Below are 12,421 nucleotides of genomic sequence, written 5' to 3' on the forward strand. Positions count from 1 at the left end.
AGCGTCGACATACGCTACATGTCTGCGGAAAGGGTTTTACTGGCAGTTGATGCGCTATTTGCCGTCACACTGGACACCGAGGTGGCCAACGGATCGTGTGTGTATGCAAGTCATAGGCCGATTGTCCGTAACTTGCTGATATAGCCACGGTGGTCTAGGCGGGCAGGAATGGCGAGGTAACACCGAACCATCTGCCGTATACTTCTCCAGGGCTTCGGCTTCGGGGATATTATGGCACTTTATGGAACTAGCTTGGCGGCGCTGCAGTGGTGAACTAGTTCATCAAGCGTATTTAACTGCGCTTCGGCCTGAAGGGTGGGAATGAGAGTAAGTTGTGGAAGGCCCGTAATAGGGAGTTTTAGTATAGCGGAAAACGCTTACGTTAGCGTTAGCGTGCGACGCAACGCTAACGTAAAGAAAGGCTGCACTGCGCGGTACAAGGTAGTGTTTTAGAATAGCGGAACGGAGCAAAACGCTAACGCTAACGCAAATACACTTGGGCGCCATCTCGAGGCGGATACAGCAAACATGAGCAAACCCTCTCGTTAAGCCTACTCCGCCGCTAATCGAGAACGTATATCGAAAACAAGGCATATTTGTCACCTGCACGCTGCTGTCGAAGCATCATCACACAAATCTAAAGCAAATACGAGCATTAGTGGGGAACGAATGAGCCAAACAGTGCAGGCCGACGACTCGATAGATCCGAAGTGGACGGCTCTCGCTTCAACAGGCGCCGCCGTCTTGCCCTACGTACGGAATCCCTTGCGTGCGTTAGCGTTGAACGCTATAGTCCGGAAATAGCGTACGTACGTAAGAGTTCTGGCTACGTTTACGTTCTGCGCATGCGCAGTTTGCAGCACGAACGCTAACGCTAAATCCTTGCGTTTGCTGTTTTCCGCTATACTAAAACTCCTTAATAACACGCATGTCTGCTCGGTTGATAGATTCCAATCGGTCCCACTTTACCTGTGTCATGTAATGAAACTGGGCTTGGTATATCAATCTTGGCTGTAACACAGTAGGTATGAGGAGATGGTGGTTGTAGCACCACCTGACTTTTGAGAAATCCGGCGGATGAGATGGAGCATTTGGGACGCCTTCTGACGTGCTATGCGAATCCAGGGGCCGGCAGAGCCGTAATCATACAGGTCAAGGCCGAGGACTCGGAGTGAGCTGACGACTGGAATTCTGCTTCCGCGCAGAAAAAAGGCGATAGGGGTGGTACGTGTTATACGCACGGCGACCGCGCGCATTCGCGACGGGAAGTAGAGCCGTCTTTTGAGGCAACAACGTGAGTCCCACGAAAGAACACCATTTATCTCTAATTATCAGAGCGAACTGTAAACTTGTGGCTTGAATTTGGAGAGACGGGTGGACGGACCAGACTGCGATGTCATCCGCATTAATGAGTGCGTGCAGGTCAGCAATGTCATCCAAGTGCCATGCCAAGGGCAGGAGGCTAATGTTGAAAAGTGTGGGAGCTAGCACTGACTCTTGCGGTACACCGTATTTGCTTCGTCAAAGTGATGCCCTCTCCCTCACGCTCTCCCCTCACCTAGGTGACCTACTTTCGCGCGTCACTCAATCATTTCGGATTTCCCGTGATGCGTTGGTTGTTATACCAACAGGAGATTAAACCGATGAACACAATTTTCTGTCCTGAAGTATAGCGTCGTACCGCCGATAGGTATCCCCTGCTGTCACCGGGCCCATCGGCGCGCACCGTTGCTATACTTTATCTGGTCGATCGTGTCTAGCAAGCAAGCCGAGAAGTGTCCCCAAATATAGAGTATATATCTTACACCGTGATCTGTAACCACCGGCTTCAAAGGGAACAGCCACATATCATCATCAGCTGAGTTCAACGCCGGCAGCGCGCCGCGCGCGTTTTATCGCTAGTGTGCATGGAGCTTTCTATGGCGATGATCGCTCCGAGATAGCGCCAGAGTAGCGCGCGTCGTCTGTTCACCCATAACGCCATCGATAAGGCATGCGGCGAGCGCGTCAACACAAAGCTCTGCATGAACGGAGGTCTGTCTGCGACGGCTGCTCTGAATCGTAAGTGTCCGTGAATTTTTAACATGACGGCTTGCGCGAATTACTTCCTGCCACAGATGTAACGAATAGGGAGCCTACATGCCACGCCGTTTTAGGGTGGTGACAACACCAACATTTTGACCGCTATTTACCGCCAAATTTCGTGGGTAGCCATTTTGGTCCCTAGTCTTTCTGCTGTTTTTTGTCACGCTCTGATGTACTCATGTTGGCACGCGATCTATTAAATTTCTTTAATTTAGTTTTGCGCCAATGCGCACAGGAAACCTGCATACATATTTGATATACTAGTTGCCTTTTCATTTTATTTTAACTCATCAAACTTACTTTTCTAGTGCACGTCATACGGCACATATGAAGCAACAAGTTATAAGGCACGATGGCGGGCTCGTGGTAGGATTATCTCACGCCAAGAATGCGAACTGCATTGAGCATTGTCGTTGCCTTCCAGTTGTACATGATATATAAAGGGTACTTTTCCAAGTGTGCTGTAATAAAGACTGTCCTTACTAGTCTGTTTAACTAAAAAACGTAGACGTGCCGTGTACGGCGCTCAGACGCACCATTTGTCTCTGGCTGCTGAGGCCAAAGTTTATTAAAATAGGTTAATTAATTTCACGTCACCAAGGATGGCGGGAAATGTGAGCCACTATTCTGGACATTCCGCCATTTTCTTCGAGGCGTGACGTAGGCGCGACGCTTACAAAATGGCGCCGATAGCCCCGTTTCGCTTTCGTAACGTGACGCAAATTTGACGTTTCGCCTAAGAAACTGTAATGTAGGCATTGAACATAGCGTGGTTGATAAAGCAAAACAGTTTTCCTCCCCAGTGAAAATAAAGCAGCTAGCTCAAAGCGTACGATTATTCGATCAAAATCGTTTCTCGCTTCCGTCGTCTGCATGCGCGCAGGCTGTCGTCTGCTTCATTAGCTAGGATGCGTGTCCTCGGGAAACGGAATGAGTCATCGTATATTGGCGCGCACGCGCTTGCTTTCTACCTTGAGACAATATACGCGACCTGCCAGTGATGAACAGCGCCCGCTCTAAGCCGCGTTATCGCTATCTCGTGATCCGCAAGTGACTCAGCCCGACTCGTCTGGCTGAGAAGCGGCCGAATATCATCGATAGCGTTGCGCGCATCACAGGTATCCGCTTGAGCGACGCAAACGCCGGCACTGCCATCTCTTGTGCACTTCGCTGCTTACTCGCACCACGAGAGGAAACTTCAAGGCGCCGTCTTGCGTACATTTCTTTTTGTAAATTAAAAAGTCACCGTTGTCATAGCCTTTGATCACGCGAAAAGTCATTAATATTGATTACAATACAAACACAATAGTGAAAAGTGCGAAATGTCGCAGAAAGTTTGCTATTTTCAACCAATATTATTTCAAATAAACGTGTTTTTAATAGAAATGATGGTTCAAAACACAAATGCCAACACCACCCGAGAGCGATGCAAATGCTATGAGCACGCGTTGTGAACAAAAGATTTTCATGGCCCCAAATGACAGGGAAAATGCGGCGATACGCATGCCTCTCGACTGACACTGCATATGGCCGCTCATTACCATAATTCGCGTGGCTCGTCGCACCACAAATTATGGCGGAAAATCTGTGCAATGGCGGCCCAGCGCAACGTCACGCAACGTCAAATTGACGTTTACGAAATGGCCCTTCCTGTGACGCTCTTCACGGGATATTCTTTCAGCCAATCAACAACTGACATGCCGGCTATCTTGAAACGCCACCACATATTCGCGAAATTGCAGATGCATTCCACGGGCTTCTGCACGCTACCGTACACTTTCTTTTTAAAGCGCTAAAGTCGCAATATAGGTGCCAAGGACCACACAAAAGTATTAGTCGATAAAATTTGCAGCTCCACGTCACGTTTCGGCATTCTGACGAAAACGCAAAATAGCATTTTGCAAAACTTCCGTTTCCCGGCACAAATTTCAAAACACGTGACCTCTGGACAGCCAATGAGACAGCCAAGATGGCGGATAATGGCGGCCGTGCAGCCGCCATGCGTGTCCAGAATAGAGCCTGTGGTCTGTCGGCTCGTGTTTCGCCATTTGGGGCGCGATCTTGTACGCGTTCCAAAATGGAACGGAGGCGGTTCGTTCTTTACGTCACGAAATAGGCGGTCCGCCATGTTCGCGAGGACGAGAGGAAGCAAAGAGCCAATGAGCGAAGTGGACGCCTGCGTCACGCTTTTGACGTCTGCTTGGGGACCGTATAACATACTTAGAAGCGTTTCTAACATGTTGAGAAATATCTGGCTATTATGAATGAGTAGCAAAATGTGTTGGTGTTGCTTTTCAAAGATTCAGTTTGGAATGCGGAACGAGTTAAACAAATTATTGCGGTTAATGTCTTGAAATGGCGCTAGGTGGTGTCGCAATTTTGCGAAACGTTTAGTGGTGGCGCTATCCACTACCCCGTTTCAAGCAATGCTTGTATGCAAGTCTCCACCACTATTAAAATTCAAACGGCGCGAGTTTTGAAGCGGTTGGTTCGGTCGAGCCGTTACGTGCGGAGAGCCATGTAGGAAAACGTGTCGGCTTCTGCACCCGTTATGGGACCGCGCGTTTCCGAGGGCCAGCGGGAGACGGTGCTCGCTTTTATGGAGCCGCATCTCCAGCTGGCTTTAAGATCCAGCGAGCTGGGGCCGGGCTTCAGCCTTGTCGACCGACGACGGCTGTGGCAGCAGCTGGCCGACGTGCTGAACGCGGAAGGGCCCGTTGTGAAAACGGTCGACCAGTGGAGGAAGCAGCAGGTCTACGAGGCCCGCCGCGATGCTACCGCTATAGCCCAAGAGCAAATGTGAGTGACCGTCGAATGGTCCGGGCGATTTGTCCTTCGACATTGGTGTGTATTTTCAGAAGCACTGGAGGGGGTCGCGCACCCGGCTTCCGGGGCCGAGTGCTCCAGCTGACGGGCGCGGTCCGCTTCCGTGGCGTCACCGACCTACCCTACCAAGAGGTAAGCACACTGCCGGCGTAATATCATGTGTTCCTGAACGGTGCCGACTTAGAGTTTGCCATTATCTGTAAGTGGTACCTTTAGCAGAACGCGACACTGTTGGTGAACAGGAAAATAGCGTCGGAAGCTTTAGGTTGGTAGATCCTTCGGTGTCATTTTACGTGAAGGACATAAATATTATTTATGCTCTGTTATCATAAGTGAATCATGAATCTGGAAAACAAGCCAACTTTTGATGTAAATAAGAAATATGCGTTGTATTAAGGACTCGGTATCCTATCTTGCCAACGATCAACAGCCGGGCAAAAGGTTGGTTGGCCCTGAAAAGGGTTGTTTGGTGGTAAGAGATGAATTTGAGTAGATGACTGAAAAGTAGTTCCAACAGGTCCTTGTCTGCCCAAACGAAGAGGGCATAGCTTGTACATGACGCGTGACACTGCCAAAGGATGCCATCAGGCCAGTGGCTCTTCAACAGAGAGAGAGAGAGAGAAATCACTTTTTTTTATTCTGCGATAAAAAATGCATCAGTGCCCTGAGTCCAGGGCGTCGCTTGCGGCATGCTTCAGCGCTAGGCCGATGAAGTCCCCAAGGAATCGTTGGTCGTGAAGGGTGGTTGCGGCGGTCAGCCACTCGGAGGAAGGGGTAGATGGGAGGGATGAAGGTTTGGGTAAGGGGGGTAGTTTTGGATGGCATTGCCTTAGGATATGTGATGTGTTAGGAGGATAGACACTACAGTGGCTACAGCGAGGGAGGTGGGCAATTGTTGTGCACGTTGCAATTCTTGACAACAACAGCTTCCAGCGATGAGCTGGTTGCGAGTAATCAGCAACTCATATGAACAATTCCACCACAATTATTCATTTCAGGTGCTGCGAAGGATCGAACCATCCACCACCCGGCTCGCCATCGCGGCAGAGAGGACGGCAGCGGCTCAGGAGGGCATACTGGAGAAGGTGCGCTCCCTGGCACTAGTCGTAGCTGGCCACCTGCAACAAGAAAGGAGGAATTAATTTATTGTTTATTTTCACCTATTCAATTTCATTTTAGTCATTTATTGTTTTATGAGTTCAATTTATCTTGTTTATTTATTGTTCTTTGAGTTTTATATCTTCACTTTCATTTTATGCACTTATTGTTGCTTCATTTTGAGTTTTACTGTTTAAGTTTCATTGTTGCCTTGTATGAGTAATGCAGGAGGATTTTTTGGACGAAAGGTGTAATGCGTGCACCCATTTTTGTATCGTAGTATTTTCCTCTTTCTATTTATACTAATCCAGCTGCAACGCCAGCGTGCTTTCTTTTATTTACACATTTCGAAGACACTGGAATCATTACAAGTAGTTGTCGATTTCTGTGTATGGGTTTTGTACTGTGATATTTATATTGCTTCACTATGTTTTGTAGCTTACTGCACTCATTATGAAGCGTTACCGCATAGTGTTTGCACTGTGATATTTTCATTTCGGCACAGTGATGCTAAGGTACAACTACAATGTGGTCTTTTTTCAGAGCACCAAACTAGTCACTCTGCAAGTTGCATAGTTTCACAAATGAAAATGGCCATCATCATTGCACCACGCCGGTGATTGGTTTCCTCTAGTTTTCGTTCCAAGTGAGCAAGAATAAGTTTTAACTGTAACACGTTCTGGCTGCTGTGAGATTGCAGAGCTAATTATTCATGTTGTATGTAATTTATGTTTCATCACAGCTGGCAAGTGCACTCACCTTTCTACAATTATGATTCACCTGTTCTTTAGCATCACACTGCAATTGCTGTCGAAAAATGAATGCTTCTGGTCAGTGACTCATAACACTGAGAAGGGAATGGACATACCTGTCAAAGTCATACTTTCTTGCAAGGTCACTTAAATGTAACTGCAAGTTTTATTTGCCGTGGTGAATACGAATTGTGTGATGCTCATGTTGCAATGTTCTCACATGCTTTGCTACGTGTAGCATGCTGTATGTACAAGGTTCATGATGTACAGAGGTCAACACTCATGTCTAGAACACACTTGCGAGGGCCAAAGCAGCCACCTAAGCTTAAGCCGACCACCAGGTCGATAAAAATCAATGGGAACTGTACATTTAGTCACGCAAGCTCACATACAGCAGATTTTGTGCCACATGTCCTCATCAGATTCGCCAGCGCAGTCCTGCAAACATGATTTGCGCGTTCTAGAGATGTGTGTTGGCTTCTGTACTTGTCGTCATAGCATGTAATAAAGTTGACCTTTGTATTTTTTGTGCTTTCACGTTAATTTACGTCTACCCATTTAGACATGATGTGACGAGTATAATGTCACAACACTCAGTGCTAGATTTTTTCTTTTGTGGTTGAATCCGCATTCATTACGCTTTACTTGCTTGCCTCGTCTGCGTATTCATGCTTGCGTGGAAGTTTTCATACACCTAGCACAAGAGGTGGCTAGCAAGCATATTGCATCGTTCCTACTAATGTACACCGAGCGCCCGAATGCACAGGATGTGGCGGTTGCAATCATTCTGGTGTGTTTTATGAAAATTATGCAAACCTGTGCAAGAGTCTCCGAGGTTTATGCAAACCTTGGAGCCTCTTGCACAGTGAAGAGGGTACAATTGTTTCCGAGTCCACGGCTGTGGCATTCTTTTTGAAGAATTTTTGTATAACTTTACTTCATTTGTGTTTAAATTATCATAATCTGTCGGATGTTTCGATTTGGAAACATTGACCATCCGTATGGAGGGGTACTTGATGTGTATACAAGTTCTTTAATGTATTTTCCACTGTACAAACACAGCCTTGTGATAGCCTAGGGGCATTGCAATTTGTATAAATAAATTATGTATGTGTTATGAAAGCTCACCATTCCTGTGACATCAATATTCCTGTGACTATCAACAAAGTTGTTACCAACTAAAGTGCTCTGCCCTAGTTAGGGGTACACATTACGAATACTTACCAAGCAGAGACTCGCCAGGCTGCAGTTGTGCGGCGAGGCGCGTACACAGTGCATTATGCTGCCACATCCAAGAGTCGTGGCCCGAATCAGGGAGCCGGAGGTCCACAACAAGGATGCAAAGTTCCGAGTTGCACACCTGCAATGAGGAGCAATACAAAATAGCGCTGCAGATATGCTCAAAATCCCTTTTTGCCATTCATATGCAGAAAACAATACATACGTTTACGCTGGTATAAGCAGCTACACTGTTTCACTCATAGGCGTGCACAGGGTTTCGCATTTGGGGCCCTTTGTGCGCACGCCTATGGTTTGCACTAAGTGATCGCTAAATCAAAACTTGGGGCACGAAATTGCGCAAGAACACCCATACACGCCAAATCCAGCCCATGCAATGGTTGTAAGTACTTCCCTGTTCAAAATGCTTCCATCGTATCTTCCCTATAGTGTATCGATTTTTGCTACGACTGCTACCCATGTTCCTAAATACCTCCAAAATGCACAACTCCATTGTGTATGCACGCCAGAACGAAAACACAATTTTGGTACGGCAAACGGCTCATGCACAGAAACACATGGCACTCATCATTACCGCTGACATGTCAGACTTCAACGAGCTCGTACACAGTTCCCCGCATGTCCTCTTTTAATCGTTACATTACTAGTTATGCCAGCTTGGGCATTAAACTGAACAATTGCTACTATGGGCGAGTAAAAATGGCGACTACAGTTTGAAGTAAAACATTCCAACGGTACTTACGACTATGACGTTGAGGGCGTAATAACCCTTCCTCGACATGAAGCTCGCCGTGTCGGCCGGGCTGAGTCCCTCTGGCTTCATAACGGCGATCAACGTGTCGTCGACGCACGCTAGCACGCCTGGAATGGCACCGCGTCGCGCAAACGCCGCCTTTGCCTCATCCTTGGCAGCCGGTGTCAATGAAAAGTCCACCAACTTTCTCCGGGCAGACACGGAAATGATGGCCTCCGTCACCTCCTGGATGGTGTTGCTCGCGGCCGGCTGCGCCATGCCTATTTACTCCTCGCGACCAACGCTCCTCCGGAAGCTTCCAGTGCCGAAAAATCGCAGCGCGCACAACACCTTCCTTTCTGTGGAAAGGCCACTGGCTCGCTGGCATCCAATGATGGAGTCAAGCTCGTCGCACAAGCGACGCACTGTTCGTTTGGACAGACGAAAATATTGCCGGAACTCTTCCTCCGTCAACTCTTTAAATGCATCATCTACCTCGGGTCATCGTCTCTGCGCGGCTGCAGCAGCCGCACAGGCGACACGAAAAGACACGGCAGAGAAAGAAAACGCCATTTTCTCCAACTGTTGGGATTCCCGATTTGGATTGAACCGGATACGAAAGAGGCTAACTGTCCCAAGCGCTTACGTTTCAATCCAATCCAAGTCGTCTGGTAGCCGTTCTAATCCGTTCTATCGAAACGGACGGACTCGGCAACCGTTCCGTTGCGTTCGTCCGTTAGCAGACGACACGGAATGATTGACAGCAGCAAGACGTCACGGTTCACGTCACAATTGACGTCATGGCGTTCGTCATGGTTCAAATTGACCAATCGTGTGCGGCTCGATGGAACGGAACGCCTCCGTTCCATTTTGGAACGCTTACAAGATCGCGCCCTTGGTGCCCCAGATTTAACCCGTCAATTTAGCTGGCGGCGGCAAGTACCCTTACAAAGGCTGTCACCACCCTAAAACGGCGTTGCATGTTGGCTCCCTAGTAACGAATGTGACGTTCCGCCATCTAGGAGCGGTGAAGCGAAGTACTGGATTGTGACACTAACGAGCGCTGACAGGGAACGCTTCGGTATAGTAACAGAGCAGGGGAGTCTCCAACACTGTGCAGCCACAGAAGATTGAACCTCTGGCTAGAGTGACCTAGGTCACTCTACTCTGGCTTCGTGACTTTGTAAACTCGTCACTTTCAACGTAGTGCTGTGTAATAAACAATAGAATAAACATTATTAGAACTGTCCGACGGCAATAGTCGAACCCAGGACCTCTAAGTACAGAAGGCCGACATTGAAACCATTACGCCACGGACGAATGCACCGACACGCGGCTTATAACGCCCTTATCAATTTCTCGCGGGCAAGTCAGCGCGTTGACACGCCTCGCGCGTTTCAACGCCGCTCGCCAACGGGACGACGCGCGTGAAGCAAGCATGCAACACGGTCGCCGTCCCGCAAGTCGTGCGCCGTTCGCTGCAGAGGACCGTGAGTTCATAAAGAAAACATGCAACAGCTTCTGTGAAGACACGTTTCACTTTCGTGTTCTACCAATTCCTATGAAAGAAGGATAAACCGTAATGTTTTTACGAATCTTGTTTAAAACAAGGACGCAGTCATGATTAAGTAAAAAGAAACATGCGCAATATTAAACTGATTAGGAATGTTACTTAAACTTAACAATCGTGGCAAGCGCGAAAGAAATAGTTGATCGAAATAGAGAATATAACTTAGAGCAGGTGATGAGGTTCCTTGTTATGGCTTGCAAGTAGTGCTGCCCACCGCCAATCGGCTCCGAAGCAATACGCAAGGGATTACGTGCAGAAAACTGAATATTAGTGCCGGCGCACAAGAACACGATGGAGACGACACCACAATGCGCTAACTTCAAAAACATTTTTTTTCCGGGAGACACCCGCATATTTAACCCATGCACAGTGGTGCCACATCAACCCAGTTCAGCCACCCAGTGTTGGGACGCGGGTTACTTCTAGGTAGCGTGGCGTTGTCGGCAGTGTTGCGCCTCGGGGTTGGGATTCATCTCAGCGCTTGCGGGTCGGAGATTATTCAGCCGCTGCTGCCAGTTTGTTGAGACTCGGGTAGCGTTTAGGCCGGTGATCCTTCAGCCAAAGGGATGAGTAAGAGCGAGAGAAAAAAAGGGTTTATTCTACATATTTACAGTGACTCCAAATATGGAAGCCCACTCCATGGGAGAGCACTTTGAAAGTCTCAGCTCACTACATGTCTGAGCACATATCAGAACAGGTCAGGACACCCCACTGCACGCAAGGTGTCTCCTTATAAAACATCGGTCTTCCCTAGTTGACCCGACTAGGGAATCAGATGACCTTGATGCGGCCAATCAGACGGGCCGTCTTGTTCGCGGAACTCCGCCTCTAATATTGCACCTTCCAGGGGCGGATCCAGGTTTTTTCTGAGGGGGGGAGGGGGGGGGGGTCAGCTTATGTCAATGATGATGATGATGATGATAGTAGCCTTTCTTATTTACCGAAATTTACCGTTTTTGCTCAAGATAAACCCGCGTTTTATACGGCTAGAGCAACACCTGTAGCCCTCTGTGGTGGCTCAGTCAGCTCAGGCGTTGAGCAAGCGATCGCGGGATCAAATCCCGGCCGCGGCGGCCGCATTTCGATGGAGGCGAAATGCAAAAACGCCTGTGTTCTTGCGTTGTAGTGCAGGTTAAAGAACCCCAGGTGGTCAAAATTAATCCGGAGCCTTCCACTATGGCGTGCCTCATAATCAGAATTCGTTTTGGCATGTAAAACCCCAGAAAGAGGAAGAAGACCTGTAGCGAAGCCAGGTATCGGTTTCTCCGAGCTTATAGGAAAAGGACGTTACCCAATACAACCATGAGCTTGGTAGCTACGCCTGATAATACAAGGTGTTCAAAACTAAGCTTTGTGGTTTTCTTAAAATTAGGCACTGGGAAGCACGCGAAGACCACCTGTGCAAATAAGTTACGTGTCTAAGGGGGCACAAAGTGAGATGATAATTATCGCTGTGAGAAGCCCAATTAACTAAAATTGAACAATTATTTTTGGTTGACTGCAGTAAGTGGGTATGTTTGTATTGAAAACTTAGAGGCAGTCGTGTTTCTAAACAGTATCAGTCGGAAGAATTATTCTAGCGTGTCCGCGTGCTCCGAGATATCCGACTCCAAATTTCAATTGTCGTACTGCGCAGAGTTATCGAGTCGACGCGAGAGCGGTTTATGCCTTGCGTTGCTGTGGAAGGGAGGCATTTTGGACATTTTTAGGGCATTGACATCTTGATGGGTGGAATGTTGTCATGAGATTTGTGCATGACAACACCAAACTTAAAGCGGCAGTATGAAATATTCGTTAGCATAGCTAAAAAGGTTTCTGCTGTTGATGGTGCAGTTGTTGCTCTTGATTTCAATAAAACTTACAATACTTGGAAATCAGCAGTCTCTTTATTTGCGTAGGCCAGACAAGGACCATGCCCGGTCGTCTAGTCACCATTACGCACGCGTACTGCCCTCCGGCTTCTCCGCTCGCGCCATTAGACAGTTTTAGTTTAGCGTGGTTACCGGAATAGCGGGCGTACCGGAATAGCGGGATCGAAATGCGCATGCGCAGAACGCTAGCCGACCCATACCGTTTACCGTGCGCACGCTATTTCTCAGAGTTAGCGTTACCGTTAGC

At 48.1% G+C, this 12,421-nt stretch overlaps 2 protein-coding genes across 2 annotated transcripts; one reads left to right on the forward strand and one right to left on the reverse strand.

The window, feature by feature from the left end:
- Positions 1 to 4,636: 4,636 nt before the first annotated feature.
- On the forward strand, positions 4,637 to 5,064 carry LOC125942245 (uncharacterized). The gene is made up of 2 exons (XM_049660413.1): positions 4,637 to 4,884; positions 4,944 to 5,064. Exons 1-2 carry the CDS (start codon positions 4,637 to 4,639, stop codon positions 5,062 to 5,064), a joined length of 369 nt encoding a protein of 122 aa, XP_049516370.1.
- Positions 5,065 to 5,865: 801 nt separating this feature from the next.
- Positions 5,866 to 9,631, reverse strand: LOC125942243 (uncharacterized). Its single transcript, XM_049660411.1, has 3 exons — positions 8,743 to 9,631; positions 7,986 to 8,121; positions 5,866 to 6,029 (listed from the first exon to the last, which is right to left on the reverse strand). Exons 1-3 carry the CDS (start codon positions 9,010 to 9,012, stop codon positions 5,866 to 5,868), a joined length of 570 nt encoding a protein of 189 aa, XP_049516368.1. The 5' UTR covers positions 9,013 to 9,631.
- Positions 9,632 to 12,421: the final 2,790 nt, after the last annotated feature.

This window comes from Dermacentor silvarum, chromosome 1 (assembly GCF_013339745.2).
Source record: "Dermacentor silvarum isolate Dsil-2018 chromosome 1, BIME_Dsil_1.4, whole genome shotgun sequence".
Lineage (NCBI taxonomy): Eukaryota > Metazoa > Arthropoda > Arachnida > Ixodida > Ixodidae > Dermacentor > Dermacentor silvarum.

Excerpts from the sequence above, each read along its gene's own strand:
- LOC125942245 (XM_049660413.1), top strand. The coding sequence starts at position 4,637 with ATGGGACCGCGCGTTTCCGAGGGCCAGCGGGAGACGGTGCTCGCTTTT. Across the intron at positions 4,885-4,943 it reads GCTATAGCCCAAGAGCAAAT|AAGCACTGGAGGGGGTCGCG; the intron begins GTGAGTGACCGT and ends GTGTATTTTCAG.
- LOC125942243 (XM_049660411.1), bottom strand. The coding sequence starts at position 9,012 with ATGGCGCAGCCGGCCGCGAGCAACACCATCCAGGAGGTGACGGAGGCC. Across the intron at positions 8,122-8,742 it reads ACGCCCTCAACGTCATAGTC|GTGTGCAACTCGGAACTTTG; the intron begins GTAAGTACCGTT and ends TCCTCATTGCAG. Across the intron at positions 6,030-7,985 it reads GCCTGGCGAGTCTCTGCTTG|GTGGCCAGCTACGACTAGTG; the intron begins GTAAGTATTCGT and ends TTCTTGTTGCAG.